The 21,162-nt window shown below is 32.7% G+C and overlaps 2 protein-coding genes across 2 annotated transcripts; both read left to right on the top strand.

The window, feature by feature from the left end:
• The first annotated feature begins 5,605 nt into the window (after positions 1-5,605).
• Positions 5,606-8,850, top strand: LOC125064856 (23 kDa integral membrane protein-like). Its single transcript, XM_047672143.1, has 6 exons — positions 5,606-5,737; positions 6,366-6,554; positions 7,404-7,577; positions 7,879-8,012; positions 8,349-8,454; positions 8,728-8,850. The coding sequence occupies exons 1-6, from the start codon at positions 5,663-5,665 to the stop codon at positions 8,809-8,811; spliced, it is 762 nt and encodes a 253-aa protein (XP_047528099.1). The 5' UTR covers positions 5,606-5,662; the 3' UTR covers positions 8,812-8,850.
• Positions 8,851-12,089: 3,239 nt separating this feature from the next.
• On the top strand, positions 12,090-17,800 carry LOC125064858 (23 kDa integral membrane protein-like). The gene is made up of 5 exons (XM_047672147.1): positions 12,090-12,177; positions 12,468-12,656; positions 15,997-16,176; positions 16,504-16,743; positions 17,705-17,800. Exons 1-5 carry the CDS (start codon positions 12,115-12,117, stop codon positions 17,798-17,800), a joined length of 768 nt encoding a protein of 255 aa, XP_047528103.1. The 5' UTR covers positions 12,090-12,114.
• The last annotated feature ends 3,362 nt before the right edge of the window (positions 17,801-21,162 follow it).

Genomic DNA, 21,162 nt, shown 5'->3' with positions numbered 1-21,162 from the left:
TATACTCTTATTCGATGACTTAGGGTAGATATTCTACATAAACCGTTTTCTAATATAATGAGTAGGTATGTGTACTATATAATTATTTTTGGTACATTAAATAAAAATATGTGTTTTTAAAAGACAATAGATTTTTTGCAATCCCCAATACTAAAAAGATTTGAAATCTGAGAACAATTTAGAAGAGCATCTATTGAAACGCTTCTTTTAAAGTTGCTGTAAATAATTATCGAACGTTGATAGAAGTATGACAGAATCATTTATGCGAGGGTTTTTTTATATGGCATAGGTAGATCGACGGATAAATGGGCCACCTGATGGTAAGTCACAGTCCATAGATATTGGCGCCTTGAAAAAAACATTCCTTACATCGCCAATGCATCAACTTTGGGAACTAATATGTAATGTCCCCCGTGTCTGTAGTTACATGGGCTTATCTTTCAAACTGGGAAACAACAACACTAGATATTGCAGTTTGGCGGTAGAATATTTGATCAGTGGGTGGTATTTACCCAGACATGCTTACACAGAGTCCTACCACGTGCTGAAGTATCAACAGCAACACCTTTAATTCAATTAGATGAATGGTGTAAAAATGAATTCGAAATAAACAAAGAAATATATTTTTTTATATACAAGATAAAAAAAGTTCAATATATACGGAAACTTCCGATATTTGTAATTGTTGGCTTATATAAACTGCTTAAGTAAGCTGCCCGCGATATTTGGTTTTCCCCAAAAAGTACGTTACATGTGGTATATACGATGAATGATACGACTAAATAATTAAATGTTGACTCCATGTTTATCCTATGTGTAAAAATAATCAAATTACAGCTTTCTGTGTAAGCCTAAATAGGTCCACATTTTTATTGTTATTTTTTTTTATAGAAAATTAAGATCACTAATTTTAACTGCGTGTTAGTTATTCAGCCATAAATTCGATAAATCCAAAACAAGTCCCATCACTAATGTCATTGGTTAAAGTTAGCTGGTGAGTTAACGTTTCGACAAATATTTGAATAAGATGTTTGTCGTGGACTATTATTAGTAACTTAAAGGGTACAGCACAGAAATGCTGCATTAACATTTTTAAACATAGCTACTAGTGGTCGCCCATTGGTCAAAATTCGACCAAAGTCAAAGTCAAAGTCAAAGTCAAAAATCTTTATTCAATATAGAAGTGTTTGCACTTGCTTATTGATTGTCAAAAATCTACCACCGGTTCGGAATTTAGCACCTCGGACCTGAGAAGAACCGGCGAAAGAAACTCAGCGGGATATATTTTTTTTCATTTTTTTTAACCATTTTCCATGTAGGTACAATGATAAGTATATATTAGTTGTTTAAAACAGCCTGGAGGCGATCATTTCATTCCCAAGGTGTGCAGTCAACTAAAAAGTCATTAGTGTTGTAATATCCTTTAGCACACAAACGCTCTTTAACGACTCTTTTGAATTTTATAATTGAATAATTTTGAACGTTTTCTGGGATCCTGTTGTAAAAACGTATACATTGCCCCAAAAAAGAGTTACTAACCCTGTGTAATCGGGTACTTGGAGTAACAAGTTTATTCTTGTTCCTAGTGTTAATAGAATGTACGTCACAATTTCTGGGAAAATCATTTATGTTTTTGCGTACATACATAACATTATCAAAAACAAATTGAGAAGCGACAGTCATTATTTTAATTTCTTTAAATTTACCTCTTAACGAATCTTTTGGGACCAGGTTATAAATTGCACGAATAGCCCTCTTCTGCAGTACAAAAATAGTACAAAATACCATTACTCAATGCTAATAAAATGTATGATACATTGATTTTTAAGATTTAAAAAATTAGGTTCACTCGGACGTTACCTTTTCATATAAAAGAAAAAAAAGGTAAATGTCAAATAACTACTTTTTGATTAAAAACAACATACGTCATGTCAAACTATGTTGTTTTCATTGGCAGTATGAACGAACGATGGTGAAATTATCTGTGCCCTGTTAAAAATATGTTTATTGTGTTACACAAATAAGGACTAGTTGGCATAACTAAGAGCCATTAAACTAAGAATTGCAACGAATTTCTTATATTATTTTCGTTTTATTCATTAATTTAATTTATATATAAGTATATAATACACAAATTAAATTTAAGCACATATTAGCTTTCGTCACCCATTCTCCATAAAACTTTAAATATACCAAAAGACACATTACTGTTTGCGTTCAGAATGGAAACATTCATATATATATATTTTTGTATACAGTATATAAATTTTTTATTTATTGAATACACCTACATCATACATCGTTTATTTGAAAGTATTTCTTAACTGATGTAACTCGGGTTAGTTATGAAAATTTTTGCATCGAATCGAATTTCTGCATCAGGGTATCTCAGAAGGCTGGCGTACGTTTTTTTTAGAGGGAACCGCATAATTTAATTTGCTTATAGTTTTAAGACAAACAAGACAGAGAGCAAAGGTGACTAAACATGATCTGGTTTGATCTCGTAAAATGAATTATCTATTTACGAACAATTGCTTAAGAATCTATGAGACAAATAGGGAGAGAGACAAAAAATGCTTATCTAAACAAAATTGCCCGTTTATATCCTACTTTAAAAGTTAACATTACATGGTATACGATTACAATGTTTTTATTAGTTGTCATTCTGTCAAATTTCTACACAAAAATAAATAAAGCTGGGCTAAACATAGTTTTGGCCGCTGACATTCGAAAATATTATTGACTGGAAGGAAGTTCTATCTTTAACACAATCACTATTAATGATAAATGAATGCTAAGACTTATATTTATTAGTGTATCTATTTAAATTTATTCTGAGTCATCTATTCTCCTTTCATTATAATAGTAATCGTATTATTAATTACTTAAAAACTCTTATCTGAACTTTATTTTTTATATAAAATGATAAATTATAGTCGTGCTAAAAATTAATTATTAATAAGTAATTGTGTTTCTTTTCAGGAGTCCTGTTAATGGATGGATGATGAATGCAGCATCCAAATTCGTAACCGCTACAATTGCGACCTTCCTAGTATCAGCCAACGTCGCTCTGTTCCAGTAAATTATGTATTCAATAATACACACATAATTTATTTATTGTTGTTATTTTCATTTACATAAATAAAGAAGTTTTGATTTTCTTTTGTTTTTAACTTCTTTTTATATTTAGGAAAGACTCGTAATGTTTGTTGTGTTTGCACAAAGCTATTTGTTATCTATGTAATGTAGTACAGTTACCAGTTACAGTACAGTACATACGTTACTAGTTTTCATCCGCGGCTTCGCTTAAGGGATTGGTCGTCAAGCGTTATGCAAAAGTAGACTATGTCTCTCCTTGAAGTTCAAGCTTGCTTCATTAAAAGTGCAACAGACAGACAGACGGATAGATGGATTTACTTTCACAATTATAATATTAGTATAGATTATAATAGTATGACTGCCTCTTGGTCTAGTGGCTAGATATGAGGCCAAAGAACAACCCAAAGTTCAAACCCCAGATCGGTCACCAAATAGTTACTGGTTTCAATCGAAAAATTTAAATTGTAAATTGTGCTTCGGATAACATGTAAAGCCGTTTGTCCTGCGCCTGTCTCCTTCCGGTCGTGTCGTCCTATTTTTCCGTCCCATCGGATTACGAAAGAGAGGGATTACAGAGTGCACCTTTGCACGCACATAATAAGATATCCTGTATATTTGAATAGACTCTCATGATATTGACCGCAATGATCGAAATCGGTCTGGATGACAACAATGAGCCGAGATGGCCCAGTCGTTAGCACGCGTGCATCTTAACTGATGATTTCGGGTTCAAACCCAGGCAGGCACCAATGAATTTTCATGTGTGTAATAATTCATCTCGTGCTCGGCGGTGAAGGAAAACGTCGTGAGGAAACCTGCATGTGTCTAAGTTCAACGAAATTCCGCCACATGTGCCACATTCCACCGCATTGGAGCAGCGTGGTAGAATATGCTCCAAACCTTCCCAAAGGGAGAGGAGGCCTTTAGCCCAGTAGTGGGAAATTTACAGGCTGCTAATGTATGTATGTAATGTATGACAACAGTGTTAGTATAAACATATTAATATTTTTAAGTGGAAAACGATAACAAACAGTATTAAAATCATCTATGAAGCGCCCATCGTTACTCTATTTGATGCACGCCTTTGATTATATAAGGAAAGCGAGGTGGGCATCCATATATAAAGAAATGCTCGGGGTCGAGTCTGTTCATGAAATATTATCATCAATAAATTAAAATATTTTTTAAGTATATTATTATTATATTATATTATTATTAGCATTAAGTATTAGTGTGTAAATATGTCTATTTAAGTTTATGAATGCACCGCCTACGCCGTTGGTTTTAAAACAAACCTGTTTAATGATTCGATAGAGTTCTACTTTGTATGATAGTCGTTGTTACTTTCGCAAAGATGTCTGTCATAGAACTGTGCACCAGTTGTTGAATAACAGTTTAGTAGCTAGTTATAAATAAATATTCAGGCGACTTCAAAACTGGTTTCTGTCGGAGTTTTTGCTTGGTGGTAGGGCTTTATGCACGCCCGTCAGGTACCACCCACTTATCAGATATTCTACCGCCAAACAGCAGTACGCATTATTGTTGAGTTCCGGTTCGTAGGATGAGTGAGCCAGTGTAACGACAGGATGCAAGGGACATAACATATTAGTTCCCAAGGTTAGAGGCACATGGCGATGTAAGAAATGGTCAATATCTCTTACGACGTCATTGTCTATGGCTGGTGGTGACTATTTACCATTACAAGACGTATTTGATCGACCGCCTGCCTATACTATAAAAAAAAGGTTTCATCTGTTAAAAACATTATTAAATTTGTTAAAAATTGTTAAAAACTCTCTGATAATGCCTTGAGATATATATAAGATATTACTTTTGTAACCATAATCCTGGTCCACAAGGTTCCACGAGGCCTCTCAGGAGCTAGCGGGGCGACCAATTGTATCGGCGGTACTCTGCAGAGCATTGCCAATCTTGGTTGGCGGAGACGAGTAAGGGGCCTGGGGGCGTAAGCACGTGGGGCGAGTGCCTCATGTACCCTATTTCAGACGGACCTGAGGAGGACGGCGGCTGGGATGGCTTTGTGTTGCCACAAAAAAAGAAAAAAAGGCACCAAATAGCAACTTATACGTTTAGGGAGTCTGTTATGGGACAGTTTTACAACAGTATCTTGGTAAATGGCCAAAACGCTTCTGTTAATAGCTTGATTTGTCCTTCACCGTATTATCTCAAGTTTTAGTTTGCGTATGCGAATCGGTAGTTCTTACCATGATCATTATTATTTTCTATTCAATAAATATAGATATAATATCTATAATAAATTTACAAAATATAGGAATTATTCCTATATTTTGTATTTAAAACTTATAGCTTTAAATCAAGTTCATCTTCAATTTGTAATCCATTATAATACGTATTATTTATAATAATATACAAAGTATTAAACAAACATAATATGGGTCAGAATTGATGTATTCTAAGAAATTATCGTATTAAACGAATCATTCATTTAATACTGATTATTTATTTAGCTTAGTCAATGTCAAATGGTCGGTCGACAACAAGTGTATCAAAGTAAAACCAATAAAAAGGTCTACATATAAAAATGTTTGTGGATGTTAATAATGTAAGTCGCAGTTGTGCCAAAACACTACTTCTGTTGCTGAACGGATGTTGCATTGTAAGTATACTTATACTTAACACTAACGAAATTTTGCCCATAGTAATTTGCGATGAAAATATTTTTCACAATTTTCGATCGTTTTTTGCTCACTATTGTAAATTATTGAAATTATTTATTGAAATAAACACCATGACTGTGTATTTTGATTTAATTAGATAATTATTTGACACTCGCGTCAAAATGAAAATGTCTAGACGCAAGCTAGGTTACCGCTCACCTATCAGATATTATATCTCCAAATAGCCATATCTTTGAGTTTCGATATGAATGAGCCAGTATAATAGTGGTTCTCTTAGGGTTTTGAGAGCTCCCAGGGTTGGTGGTGCATTGGCGATCTATGGAAAGGATAATATTTCTTACAACGCTTATGTCAACAGGCGGTGGCGTCTATCTATCATTATTCTATAAAAGCTAAGGATAAAACAGTTTAATTCCAATTCTCCTCTGTTTGTCATGATCATAACTAAAAATACATATTTTCATGAACAAATTTCAAAGTAAAATAATTACAGCCTTTAACTTTTTAGTCGAACAATAAATTATATCTTTAATAGTCATTTCACTCAGGAGAACACAACTAGACTTTAGTTTGGCATAATATTTGTATTTATTTGGGTACTTTCAGCTCGTAGCGTTATGCACCTTCATTTTCGCTGTGGTGGACACCAAGATACTTCAGCAATATGGCGAGGACCGGGCGAGTGGTACATTCACTGGCGACATCATCATTATCGTCGCCTGCATGTTACTCATATGTTTGGCTTCATTTGGATCTGTTGGGGCAATGAAGGGAGATGTCAAGATACTATATTTCGTAAGATTAATTTTATACCATTTACTTGTAACACCTATTCATTCGCCTAGGTATTTTGCGTATTGTCGTGTTTTGTTTGAAGGATCAATGAGCCAATGTAACTCCAGGTGCATGACATCTTAGTTCCCAAGGTTGGCGTATTGGCGATGTAAGGAATGGTTAATTTTTCTTACAGCTCCAACGTTTACAGCCGGTGGTGACAACTTATCATCAGGTGGCCCATTTGCCCATCCGCTTGTTTATATCCTAAATAAAACTCATTCCTTAAGTGCTTAAAATCTTGATTTTCATTGATGGTAACAGTTGCAGAAATTTTTATGCTTAATTTACAAACGATTTTTTATTTGTACTAGGAAAGCAGTAGTATCATCCGGTTGTTGATCTCTGACTGTTGACCATTAAAAATAGAAATATCTAAATTTGTATCTCGTTTGTGACTGTAAATTCGAATATGTTGAATTCCCTGGTTTCCTTGCCTATCATATTTTAAAAGATCGCTACATAGTATTAGTGTAGTACTGAAATTGCAGTTCAGTGCAGAATCAGTTATTCTATATATACTGTTATACTCAAAGCTGTAACCAGTATTAGAGAAAAATAATTCCATTCTTGAAATTGATAAAGTTGATAAAAAAAATAATTCTATAATCATAAGTTAGATTTGTTTTTGTAATTAATATACGCACAGCTAAATTTTGGAATTAAAATAAGATAAAATTGGTTAGAATTGATCATTCAATAATCCTAACTTGGATTTTTCGGAATTAAAATATGTATAGCTAAAGAAGAAGGGCTCCAAAAATAATTGTATTTAATTGAAGGATCTAATTTTCTCTTGTCTTCATCCAGTACATCGGTTTCCTCATGATCATGGTGATATTGGAAATGATGATCGCAATATACGTGTCCCTGCAACGCTACGGCCTGGAGTTCAAAGTGTCCGAGTGGTTGAGGGAAGACTTCTTCAGGAACACCACTGACGATATCGTGCATAACGATCTTTGGGATAATTTGCAAATTACCGTAAGATATTTTATGGTTTATAAGTTGTAGAAAGAGTGTCGTTCGGAATAATGTAAGGATAAGTCTGTTCTGGCATTTAAAAGTTATGGTGGGATAAAGAAACTTTCATACATACATACATACATATATGACCTTAGAAGAACTCCAATAACATGTTTCTCTTTTTTGGGCAGTAGTGTAAAAAAAATTATTTATTTAAAAAAATCTACTTCTTTTAGCCAATAAAAATTATTTCTGCCCATTTTTAGGTTTATTTTCACTAATATGTTAACTTATAAAATATGTATTTTTTATTATTTAGTATGAATGCTGTGGGCTTAATGGGCCCGATGATTACGAAGCTGTTCGTAAGCAGATCAGCTTGTCATGCTGTCCGCGTGCCTTCCGCGCCAGGACGGCATACGCACGGCAACAGCTTTACCGATCTTGTGTAGAGTTAGTACTTTTGTTTTTTTCTTTGTTTATTAATTTGGATAACGTGCTTACTTCTCTGTACTTTGTAATGTAAATTTAATAATCCGAATATTATTATTCTTGTTCAATTTAAAATTTTAGCAAGGCAATTTATGTATTCGCAAGAATTGCTATTTATTTTACAAAAATATTATTTATTTATTATATTGCGTTAAAAATGAAAACTACTATCTGTTTGAAGTGCATTATATTGAGGTTATAAAAGTTTGAAAGATAGTAAATAGGTGTGACGTGTCTTATATTAAAATTTAGTTTATACTGTATATTCTGTTTACAAATAGACTTATTTTCTCACAGGTCCTCCACTTTCTACAACGACGGCTGTGAAGATGAAATCTTGTATGCATTAAGATCAGACGCTAATTGGCTCGTTGGTGTTGCCATTACGAGCTTTTGGTTTGAGGTTATATTATAAATATTTTTTTTACATTTTGTTAAATCTACCATTTTTTTTTAAATCTGAATTAAGAACTATGTGTTTTCATACACAATAACTCAACGAGGCATCTATTAATCATATTGTTGTCAGATAGTTGTCACTGGCTTATCCTCCTTGTAATTCAAGCTTACTTTATAGTAACTTTCATCAAAATCGGTTCAGCGAAAGAAAGAGCTACAGACAGACAGACATAGATAGAAACTGAGTTTAGATTTTATAGAAATATTTTCTTTGCAGGCAGCATGCATGTTACTCGCAATGTGGGTGGCGAACAATTCCAGAAAAGAAGTATCAGTTTACGTGCAAAGTATCAGATACTAGACATGTTGTAAATGTAAATAAATAATGAGTGTTCTTACAATAATATTCACATATATATGAATAAAAATAATTACGTAATTATTTTGTCATTTTCCTTTTATTATACATATTATGCGTATAGTTATATATAGGTATATATCCTGGCACATGAAGGCACACTTGAATAAAAAAAAAATACAAATCAAAAGTCACCAAAGGCTATAATATAGATTATATAAACGTAGTTGTATAAAGTTGATTTCATTTTCATTTTTGTTGCAAGCCCACCTGGGTAGGTACCATCCAATCATCACATAATCTACCACCAAACAGTAATGGCGAGTTTCATCCAAAAAATACATCTTTACTCCCGATTAATGTTTTCTCTGGCCCATCTCGGCATAGAGTCATTTTGCCAAATATTTTAAAACCAAAAGTGCACGAAAATACCCTTATTTGAATTACTCGACTACGGCAAAGCGTAAACGAGGATTATAATTTTAGCCCGTATTTATGATCATCTGTTCTTGCATAACTTCTAAACTACTAACAAATATCGACATATGAAGTATCGGTAGAAGGTGACATTTGTGTAAACAACCTCCAACTAGGATCAGGTGGAACATCGAAATATATTCATATGCGTTAAATTGAAATTTAAGTTGTATTTTTATGTAGTATAGGCAAATGGGCCATCTGATGATAAGTAATCACCACCACCCATAGACATTGGCGCTCTAATAAATATTAACCATTCCTTACATCGCTAATGCGCCATTAAACTAGGGAACTAAGAAGTTATGTTGTACCTGTATTTATGGCTGAATATGAGTGGGACTGGCTCAACCACCCTACAAACCCGAACACAATAATACTGGCACAAAGCAATACTATCAAGTGAAATGTCTATTTATTAGTACTTTAGTTTGTGGATAAGGACGTCGGATAAGATTATTGTTACCTACTTTTCAGAGTACGAATTTTCCGTTGTCAGGTTTTAGTTTATACACTAATTTTTTTTTAAGCATAATCCATTATTTTATAGAAGTTTAATTCCGTTAATTTAAAGAATATTTTGCAATGATAATTTTAAGTCGTCGATTTAAACACACGTTGAAGTAAATTAACTTTTCGTCTCTGAATTTTAATCTGACGTAAAAAGGATGTGTTTTTTTAATATCAGGATTGTTTCTGGGAAAGTGTAACATCCTGTAAATGTTCCACTATTGGGATAATGACTCATCTCTACTTGAGAGGAAGGCTTGGACATTATTCCAACTCGCTACTTCAATGTAGATTGGTAGTTGAATTTCGCTCGACACAGGTAGGTTTTCTCACAATGTTTTCCTTTACTACCAAGTGAATTGATTCCAAAAAACCAATTAACCGGATTGGATAAACATCTATGCTGAATCACTAGCCTCACTGCTTAAGAAAAAAAATTTAAAAAAATAATGTTAATATGCAAAATATGTTCACTTTTATCCTATGGTATATTTTATTTATATACATTACGGCCTCAATACATACCAATAAAAAAATAAAAATACCTACTGTATAAATCAAGACTTCTAAGAAATGAAGAATTCTAAGTTTCACCCGCACCAACTACATGTCCGAAAATCCATAAGAGCGCGATTTTTAAGACATTTTCTGCCTCGCACAACCACTTTGTGGAACCAGCTTTCGCCGGCGGTTTCCGAACCGATACGACTTGGGAACCTTGAAGAAAAGTGCATACTCCTTCCATAAAGGCCGGCAAGGCACCTGCAAGCCCCCCGGTGTGCAGATGTCCATGGGCGATGGTAGTCACTTTCCACCAGATGAGCTTCCTGCTCGTTTGCCACCTATGACATAAATAAGGACCGCGTAGAATCCCAATTCCTATCCTCTGGACGAAAAACTAATCAAACATTTACCAGTGGAGGCAATAAAACCAGGTTTTATAGTTTTAATAAAGGCTTAACAGAGAAAAATGTTTCAACTACAAATAAAGCAAATAAATTTGAACAATTGCATCGTTTATTCGCTTAAGCTTTTTCTACTAAGCTCAAAACATTATCCCTGTATGTAGCGTCCCACGTAGAACTTACAACGTGGTATACGTTCTAAGTTCGTGGGACTAGTGGATCTGGCTCTTTAATTGATAGAGTTAGAAACTTGACGTGACTTTTTGCTCTTATTAAGTTTTGTGTCAAAATGTGTAGCCATTCCCAAAGTTTTTGCTTGGTAATTTCCTAAGGGATTACGTTATTGGTGCACTTTACATTCAATTAAGAAAGAAAGATGTGTTTTTTTTTATAGGTATAATTTAATCAAAAAATTACTTTTATTCGTAACAAGCGTTCATTAAACTTCTTTACAGAGGAAAAAACATGGTATTCCATTAAAAGTTTGAACAAAACGTAAGCGAAAATAGTAAATAAATATGAATTTATTTAACTTTAACAAAATTAAATAGTGTGTAGAAGTGATGATTTCAATTCAATTACGGTTTATTATCTAATTTAGTATTAGTACATTAGTTAATAGGGAAGTAAGTACTTCGTTTGAAAAATTGCAAAATTTATAAGTGCAATTGAAAATATCGCCTACCGTACATGCAAATTAACGTTACCATAAAGATCGATTAAACGTTCCATAAATTACAAACCATTTTATAACTTAACTATAGATGAATAGAAACTATAATTGATTACCAATTTATTTGAAACAAAGACGTCCATGAAACACGATGTATGGGTAAAATGACATCTGTTTTCCCACGCCCTAGATTTTACTTCTTTAAATATTAAAGACGAGGCAAAGCGGCCGACTAATAGATTTCAACCTTTTCAAAAATGACGTGATAAATTTAACGACGACGAAAAGGAATAAAAATGTATATAAATTTGAAAATATTCTTTAAAATGATGGAACAAGTTCCAGTTTTTTAATAATTTAAATAAATAAATAAATATATTGTTCTTTATTTAAAACGTTAACTTTCTATTAAATGTTTATAAATGAAAGCTGAAAGATTTTTGCTATTGCACACATTTTATGCCATTGAAATTGTTAATTATAAAAAAAAAATATATTGCTAATAATAATATACTCTGAATCAATGTAAAAATTAAAATCTAAACGAAAGATACCTAACTTAAAAATCGAATACAAACATTTAAAGAATAACAAAACACGCTTCGCTTATCACTTGATCACGGCCAGTAATGACCACCTACCACCCAGCAGGTCGTCAAATGCATTGATCGATACCACCATTTACCTTCCTAACCTCACCGTCACCGGACATCTGATACTGCGGCGGCTGTATAAGTTACAATGAAGCCTAGAAGTATTCGCTGTATGAAGTTCTTTCTCGCTCTCTTCAATATTATCTTTATTGTAAGTTTGATGGAATTATTTTCTTAATATTGATCGACCCTATTTAAATATAATATGCAACACGAATGCTGCACGCGATTTTCATTTTTATAGACTTCATTGTTCGCTTATGTTTTTTTAAATGTGGTCATTCACAATTTCGTATCGAAATTATGATTCTTTTAAACGTATTGGTGATTAAATATTATTGAAAATTGAATATTAATCATCTTGTTAGTAGTTTTAACATATTTATTAAATTAGGGTCTTTTGTTTAATTATTTTAATATTATTATTATTTTATTGTTTAGCTTTTTGGTCTCGTACTGATGGCAGTTACTGTGATCAATATGCGTGAGCGCAAGTCTATGCCCGATCAGCAATCTACGCTCTCGCGAGGAGTGCTGTCCTTCCTCCTCACGCTCGGTGTCGGGCTGGTGGTGACGGCTGTGCTGGGATGCATTGGTGCCTTGCGAGAAAATATTAAGATACTTTACGTGGTAAGTGAATTGGATGTACACATGTATATTAAGTTCAGCGGTTCATTTGTCAATTTGTTATGAAGATATAATTTTAAAATACATTCTAAAAATATAATTAAAATAAAATAAGGGTTTCATTCCTTACTTGTATAATAAAAAAACAATAATAAGATATTAACTTGTTCGATAAAGTAATTGTTACTGTTAAAAATTGTCATCGGATAAACATTTTAAATGCGAAAGTATCCGAACTTAATTACCGAAACGATCGTGAAATTTTATGTTTAGGTAGTTTGGGGACCCTGATACACAGATATGCATATTATTAAGGGATCGGGGAGATCACATTATCTGACTTATCTCGTTATACATAAAATATATTTTAATAGATAACACAGTTTTTACATTATTAAAAATAAAAAAGAAAAACAAAAGTTATTATTTATTATGTATATAAATTATTTCTTCGTTACTCAATAATAAAATACAAGCGTATCTATGTGTATCTAAAGTTACTCTTATAAAAAAAGGCTCAAAGACGTTTCTTTCATTTCGTTCCATTTATTTTTAAATATAAAATTGATGCAAAAATAGCCGTAGAAACGTACACAATGTTCTACCACCAGAAAAGCTAACCCTGTGTGTAATGTTAGATGACAGAGATAACACTCTTGTATTAATAATCTGTGCGTCATAACATCACTGTACTCTGTGCACTTCCTAAAATAACTTTGGAGCTCCTTGTAAATTGGAAGATAATCTATCTACTGGCTCTACTGCGAATAAAGATCGAATAGATTACACTGTTCCTGGCACTTCCTGAAATAAACTTTAGATATCATTATTGTTTTGATAACGGCTGTTCCAGAGGTAGAAAACTATGGAACATTTTCGGAAGTAAATAAACTAAACCAGACGAACTAATTAGTTACGAGGCACATTTTATACCATGACTTATTCGCAAACTGTTATAGCTATTACTCGTTGATATTCAACCAACATCTAATGTTATGTAAATAATTCCCATATATAAGAAGGTATAAGAAATGTTTTGTGGACTTCTATAACATTATATATTTTCGTGTATATATTTTATCGCATATAAATAAATATTATCATGTATGCCTTTAGTACTTTAGCTTGATATCAATCAAACAAGAAATACTGTTAATAAATATAAATAAAACTATATTGGGCTCATTCAAAAGTTTTGCTTGGTGATAGGGCTTTGGGCAAACCTGTTTGGGTATGTACCACCCAGTCATCAGATATTCTAGGACCAAATAGTAATACTTAATATCGTTGCGTTCCAGGGGAATATCATTGGTGAGTGATTATTATTTATTGCAGCACCAATGTTTATCTCAACATTTACCATCAGGTGGCCCATTCGTCAGTCCACCTACCTATGGCATAAAAAAAGTAAATTGAAATTCTACGCGTGTGAATAGAAATATGCTCGCAGATACTATCATATTTTTTCTTCATATACATAATACAAGCGTAATACCATTGACTCATCACGAAATCTCTGAAACTGTAGGTTCGATAAGCGTCTAACTTCGAAGGGGAAAAATAAGGGGGATAGCTGTGTATGATTTTTACCTATAAAGTCGGGACGGGGAGTAAGTGATCTATATCATACTTAATACACATAATATTATTGTAAACATATCGCAACTATGAGTTCTTAAACTTCATTAAAAAAACCCCGAAAGGATTGTTGAGCTCCTTGATTACAAATATATATTTATAAATATAAAAACACTCAAATAGTGATTTTTACGAGCATGAAAACCCGAAAACAATAAATAAATAAATAAATATGAATAGATTAGCTTCTTCAGAAAGCAAAGGGAGTCCTTAAATACAAAATCGTCAGTTCATTGTAAACACACAAATGTTTGTATGTATACCATGCAAAAGCGCACACATTGTTACAAGAACGCACACACTGCCACGCAACACGCACGTAAACGGTACACGTACACGATACGTTTTGTGTTATATTGTAAAGTTCGTTAATCAGATGAATACATTAGCTTAAAATTAAAAAAAATTAAAATTTAGCACCATGTACTTAGCCAGTTATGTATAATTAGGATTTTTTATGGAAAGCAACTTGCCCACACAATGTATTCTACCTCTAACTCTAATTAATCTGACTTAATTATCGTCTAAGTTGCGAAATAAATATTATTTTTTAATTTTTTATTATATATGCTACAACGGCTTAGGACCTGACAGTCACGAACTTAAGTTACCTAATATATGCCTTTCTGAAGTATATTAAATTTGTTTCAGTGTTTTAATTTTTAGTGTCTGTTCATAAAAATATAAAAAAGTATGTAAGTATATATTGAAATCTAAGAGAACTATCGTCTAATAGATAACTCTGCCTAAAGGATAATGATCACGAGACGAACGAGACTGTTTAATTTAAATTTTTACTTGATATACCAAATTTCATATTCTTGGTGGTAGGGTTTTGGGCAAGCTCGCTTGGAAATGTACCAACCACTCATCAGATATTCTACCGGAATACAACAATACTAAGTATTGTTGTATTCCGGTTTGAAGGGTGACATAACATCTTAGCTCATGAGTGGTTAATATTTCTTACAGCGCTAATGTCTGTGGGCGGCTGTGACCACTAATCAATAGGTGGTATATTAGCCTGTCCGCCTACCCATCACTTAAAACAATAGTAGTATTGTAGATGTATTAATAATTTATTCATATCAATATCGCCCTTGTCCATGCATAGAGTAATAGTCTCTATATAAAAATACTGAAGTTGTATACAGCTATATACCAATTTGTATTACTACTTTATTAATTAAACATAATTAATAGAATTTATACAAATCTATAATTTGTAAAGTTTTCACGAGCCAGGTGGATTTACGTCATTAATGCTCCTTAACCTCTGTGCCTCTTTTATTTAACATAGAAGTGAAATAGGTACCTAAACTTTGAGATATAAATATTGATAGATTCAATCAATTTGGATGATATAAAGGACTAAAACTACCTTAGAATACTGTACGTTAGTATCCTGTAATTGCCCAAAATGTAATTACCCTGAATATTCAAAGAGATAACTCTTTGAATTATTTAAATATAAATGGTATTGTTAAATTGCAATCCATATTAACTTAAAATTGTATTTTTTAAAACACTTGAGTACGTGACCTGCTTCCCTCTCAATGGTGATCTGGAACGATCTGGTTTATATTTTTTTAAACCAAGATAATGTTTTTAGTATAATGGTAGGCTTACTTGTATAATCTTTGGAAAGCAGAATTAACGTTTTAGTAAATTCTAAGATCAGCCTTAAAAAGGATATCTTTTCCAGCACGCCTGTTTCCTGATATTCCTGGTTACTGTGGAAGTCATAGTGGGAGTCGGTGGCGCAGTGCTTAGCGCTTGGGTGGGGGGTTCCAGCGAGCTCAGCGTACACTTCTATAAGAACACCACAGTTGAAGACATAGAGGGCTCTAATCAGAAGATGTATTGGGATAACTTGCAATCCGAGGTAAACACCGACATTTGACAGTTCGGGGATGTTTTTGGAATTATTATATAGTGTTAATAGTATTCGCCTAGGACTAATCCATTGACTAGGTACATTCCAGGTCTTTGAATTTAAGTAATGATTTTGTACCTTTACTTGTACTCTTATTTTATTTATTTATTTATTTGTAGCAAATTCACATTATAGTGTAGTATATATCGTAGAAAAGCGAGAAAAAAAATCATAGTTTAAAATATACAGTTCCAAAATAATATCTAGTAAGTATTATTACAATTTATAATGCAACAATAAAAATAAAGGATATAGTTTGAATATATTTTTCTACAGAATCAATGCTGTGGCGTAGAAGGGCCTGAAGATTATGCAATCTTGGACCGAGAGATCCCCGCGTCTTGTTGCTTACGCGCTCACCCCCTCCGCGAGGGTGGAGCCCGCCGCCATCTACATTCGACTTGCTTGAACGATAAATCATATTACTTGAAAGGCTGCGAGGAAGTGCTAAGACAGAAGAAGTCGTTCCGGGGAAACATATTCATAACGACCGTCGTCATCTTTGTATTGCTGGAGGTGAGTTGAATTTTATGGTCTGAGAGAGTTTATTTATTAATTAACTAATAGACACTAAATACACTTTATTAAAGTTGAAATATAAGATCGGCAATATTTAAACAATTTATAAAAAAGTTCATGTGATAAAATTTAAGTCTGTTATTATAACTTGTGATGTTTATAGCTTGCAAGTCGCTGAAAAAGTATTGATAAGGAAAACGTTAAGGATGATAATGTCAATTCATGAAATTAGTTATCATTATTTCAACTGAATCATCTATAATTCTATAGTGTATTATAACTATACAATGTAACCACAAAAGGATATAAAGCAAAATAAAGACATCCACATATTTTGACTAAGGTGTAGATATTACAGTACAGAGTTAGAAGCTTGGCTCTACATGAGATCTGATAACTTTTTGACAGTGCCAGTTAAATAGTCTCGTCTTGTCAACATTTTACATGGATTTTTTTTTGTGGATTGAATTGACGCGATATCATTGATCGAGATCTTGAATACTAATAAGACCGTTTTAAATATCGGTGTTGTTACTATCGGAACTATAACCGAACGGAGAATATAACCTAAAGATATATTGACCAAGAACTGCCTGCAAATAATATAGTAGAGCTATTATCTAGTTACTTACATTTTGGATTTGATGGATGTTTTGTCTGTCATATTTGAAATAACAATTAAAATTATTTGACATTTTGGTAACAGATGTTTGGTCCAATATTGGTTCAAATGAGAAGACAAACCCAAGCATATTTTTGCTATTATATGTGATACCAATAACTTGTTAATCTGCTCGTGGGCTTAATGTCCATGAGCCAAGGTGGTGACAACGTACCATCAAGTGGTGAATGAGGAAATGGAGAACGCATCTCGTGCAATAAAATATTGAACACAACATAACATTATTATTATACAAAATTTTTAGTAGGTACGTTATAACAGTACTTCTATTTGCAGATTATTTGCATCATACTTGCTTTATGGATGGCTAGGTCTGTTCGAATCGAGCGTCGTAAGCTGCAGCAGAATTTACAAGCACATTTTGAATCGTAATTAGTTATAGTTAAGGTACATATTTTTATATGTACGTCACCCATTGTGTTCAATTCACATCGCACATCTAACGCAATTGTTTAATTATATATCCTGCTCTAATTACGATTATCTGGAAGATGACAGAACAGGGAAACCGTGGAGTCGAAATTCAGATTATCTTGGCGAACGAACCAGTCACCAATCGAAGCAATAACGGAGTGTCAAATCTCTTACAAATTTTCTTAATGTAAATATTTCTTATGTAATAAACACAACACGAATACGCATTTTTGTCTATGTAATATATTTTGATACTTATTTTATTAATATATATTTATATCTATACGATTATTAGATTTGTTTTTAATGTCTTTAAGAAATAAATAAGACATACAGCGGATACTGTGATAAAAAGTAGAATTAAAAGTTAATGGTCACCGATTCAACGGTCAAACAACTCACATATATATACATATATAACATACAATCTGTTCTTTGCACATTCATCATTAATACTGTAATCGATTAACTCTCTTTGATTATCATCATAATATCTTATCTGTGGTAATAGTAGTCGGGTTGGATTCCCGCTTATGACAAATGTTTGTCCAACATGTATTTGTCGTTATGGGTGTTTTTTGTTTATATTTCCATTCCCTATTCATGTTGATACAGTTCAGAGTATAGTCTTGATATTTGCACGGATGTATCCGTATATCAGCCTAGTCAATGTTGTATAGCGATTGAGTAGTTAAACAATGCTTTCTCCTTTCTTCAAATATCAAATTACTGATCGCAGAAAGAGACAGAAATAGTAGTGTCATTACACCCACCAAGTAATTGTATTCATTTATAGGGTTCCTTAGTACTCTTGATTTATTTAATAGTTCATTGTATGTTACACTTTTTAATTTGTATAAGTTTGTGATCTCATTGTCGTCGTTTTTAAAACAATTTCATATAATGATATTAAGATTGTTTGTGTGTTAATGTTGTACTGTAAGAAAAAAAAATTGTGGTATTTGTTCGTCGATTAGAATAAAAAAAATTAATACGATAATTCCTGACAATATATACTTATTTCTAAAATTATGTTTGAAACATATCAACTTGTCAGTCAAGAAGTAATTCGTTATCTTACCGATAGTTATGGATAAAATTTGCTACGAAGCGTAATTCAAATGCATACACATCTTTCGTAAGTTTCGTTGTCGCACTGTGACCTAAAACATATAGGAACTATTTTACTGATGTAATAATGTATATAATGTAGCCGAGATGGCCCAGTGGTTAGAACGCGTGCATCTTAACCGATGATTTCGGGTTCAAATCCAGGCAGGCACCACTGAAATTAAATGTGCTTAATTTGTGTTTATAATTCATCTCGTGCTCGGCGGTGAAGGAAAACATCGTGAGGAAACCTGCATGTGTCTAATTTCAACGAAATTCTGCCACATGTGTATTCCGCCAACCCGCATTGGAGCAGCGTGGTGGAATATGCTCCAAACCTTCTCCTCAAAGGGAGAGGAGGCCTTTATCCCAGCAGTGGGACATTTACGGGCTGCTAATGCTAAAATAATAATTCGTTAAATATAGGATACCACAGATAAAAAAAATGTTTTTTATTCAAATAGTTTTATTTTAAAATAGATTAACTATGTATCGTATGTAAGTCGTTCTTTATAATAGTTGAAGTTGCTTCTTAGGACTTTGTTAATAAGAAGTCTAGGTGTGACGACATTAGCTCTCTGATAGAGATGCTCTGCGCCTGCGCAAGTTTGTAATGGCAGCGTTATAATGTCGTCGCACGATAACATGCAAATAGAATTAAAATGTGTAAATGTAATTTTGGATCTAAGTTCAAGTTTTTTGGCTTTACGTGTTAGTTGTAAGTTTTTGTAGCAAATAAATGTGGCTTAGAGTTGTTGGGGACCAAATGTATCAAACTCATCTTCGGCGTTGCTGCCGACATTTTATTTGTTTTATCACCTTAGATTATAAAATAAAAACAGATCGAGCGCGGTGAACATTATGTTGAAGCAACAAAAGCGAATACAAAAATAAAAAACGGTAAATTTATCGGTAGTGCAAAACGACGCGTCTTTTAAATATATAAATAATTAAAGTGACAACCATTTTGACGTATTCACGGAACGGGAAACGGGATCGCACTACCGGAATTTTCCTTTTGTCTCTTCACTTTAATGTTCCGCGTACTCCAACTGTATTGTATTTTAGAATATCATCTTGTATTCAATTATTGATGAATGTTATTGATGTGAAACGTTGACTAGCGTGCCGTGCGGGTAAGGCGCCACCGCCTCCGCTTTCAACGCCCCTAAACACCCCCTACTAGGTACCTGAGGCATACAAACTAGTTGGTAGAGAGCGATACTTCGTGTCTACTAATGGTTATAGTAATAAGATATTTATTTTACTACTGATACTTAATGTTTTTATTTCACTCCAAATTTATTTATAAGTTTTCTTAAATTTTAAATTATTTCCCATGTAGATTTTTTAAATATTAGTACATTCAATGTAAAATGTATAGAAAAATCCGCTAAAAATTAATTATTAGTATATCATTATAATATTTTATTTTCCCTTTATTTCACGTTTATTGTATTGAATATTGCGTGTCCTGTCATAGTGTGTGTGTAGTACAGATTTAAGTTCATTTTCGAATTTCGAATGTATTTTCTTTTTTTGAATATTTTTTATTTTTTTAAAACATTTTATCTGACGCAACAACAATCGGCTCAATACAAAAATTCCATGTTTCAAAATTCGTTGATTAACTTCAAAAATTCGGTATTTTTCAATTTGCATTCGTTTCAATTTCCCTTTGAGCAACTGTTTACGTTAACAAAAATCTCAAAGGTATGGATTTAATGAATTTCATTAAAGAAGCTACACGGTCCATGAATACTGAGTGACTGATCGAGTATTACAATCGAGAAAATGTTTTCGTTGTATCACAATAAATTTTAACGATTTTATTTTTGTTTCAATGAATTAAATTAATTTAAAGATACATGATATAACAGCAAATGTATATAAATAATGCTTGGTATTATTGTAAGGTCTGATTCTGATCTTATTTGAATTTAGTGCAAACAGCATGTGAATGAGCAAACAAACTGTCAATGGTTTTTAGTTTGGACGCACGTTAGTTATAGGTTTTGTTTCAAAGATTATGTCGTCACTAAAACTTACCACTTAGAATTAAAAATAGTAATTAGAGAGGATTTAATTATTTTATAAGAATATGGAAGTCTTAATCCGTCTTAGCACGTTTTTTACACATTTTTACACGTTTGTAATAGCTCAATAGGTAATATCAAAATTTGTAAGATTATTTCGATGATGATTATTAG

This window comes from Vanessa atalanta, chromosome 6 (genome assembly GCF_905147765.1).
Source record: "Vanessa atalanta chromosome 6, ilVanAtal1.2, whole genome shotgun sequence".
Taxonomy (NCBI): domain Eukaryota; kingdom Metazoa; phylum Arthropoda; class Insecta; order Lepidoptera; family Nymphalidae; genus Vanessa; species Vanessa atalanta.
The sequence above is the reverse complement of the archived record's forward strand: the minus strand, read 5'-3'. Positions and strand labels throughout refer to the sequence as shown.

Coding starts and splice junctions, on each gene's coding strand:
- LOC125064856 (XM_047672143.1), top strand. CDS start 5,663: ATGTTTGTGGATGTTAATAATGTAAGTCGCAGTTGTGCCAAAACACTA. Junction 6,555..7,403: donor ATGTCAAGATACTATATTTC/GTAAGATTAATT, acceptor GTCTTCATCCAG/TACATCGGTTTCCTCATGAT. Junction 7,578..7,878: donor GGGATAATTTGCAAATTACC/GTAAGATATTTT, acceptor TTTATTATTTAG/TATGAATGCTGTGGGCTTAA.
- LOC125064858 (XM_047672147.1), top strand. CDS start 12,115: ATGAAGCCTAGAAGTATTCGCTGTATGAAGTTCTTTCTCGCTCTCTTC. Junction 12,657..15,996: donor ATATTAAGATACTTTACGTG/GTAAGTGAATTG, acceptor TATCTTTTCCAG/CACGCCTGTTTCCTGATATT. Junction 16,744..17,704: donor TCATCTTTGTATTGCTGGAG/GTGAGTTGAATT, acceptor TTCTATTTGCAG/ATTATTTGCATCATACTTGC.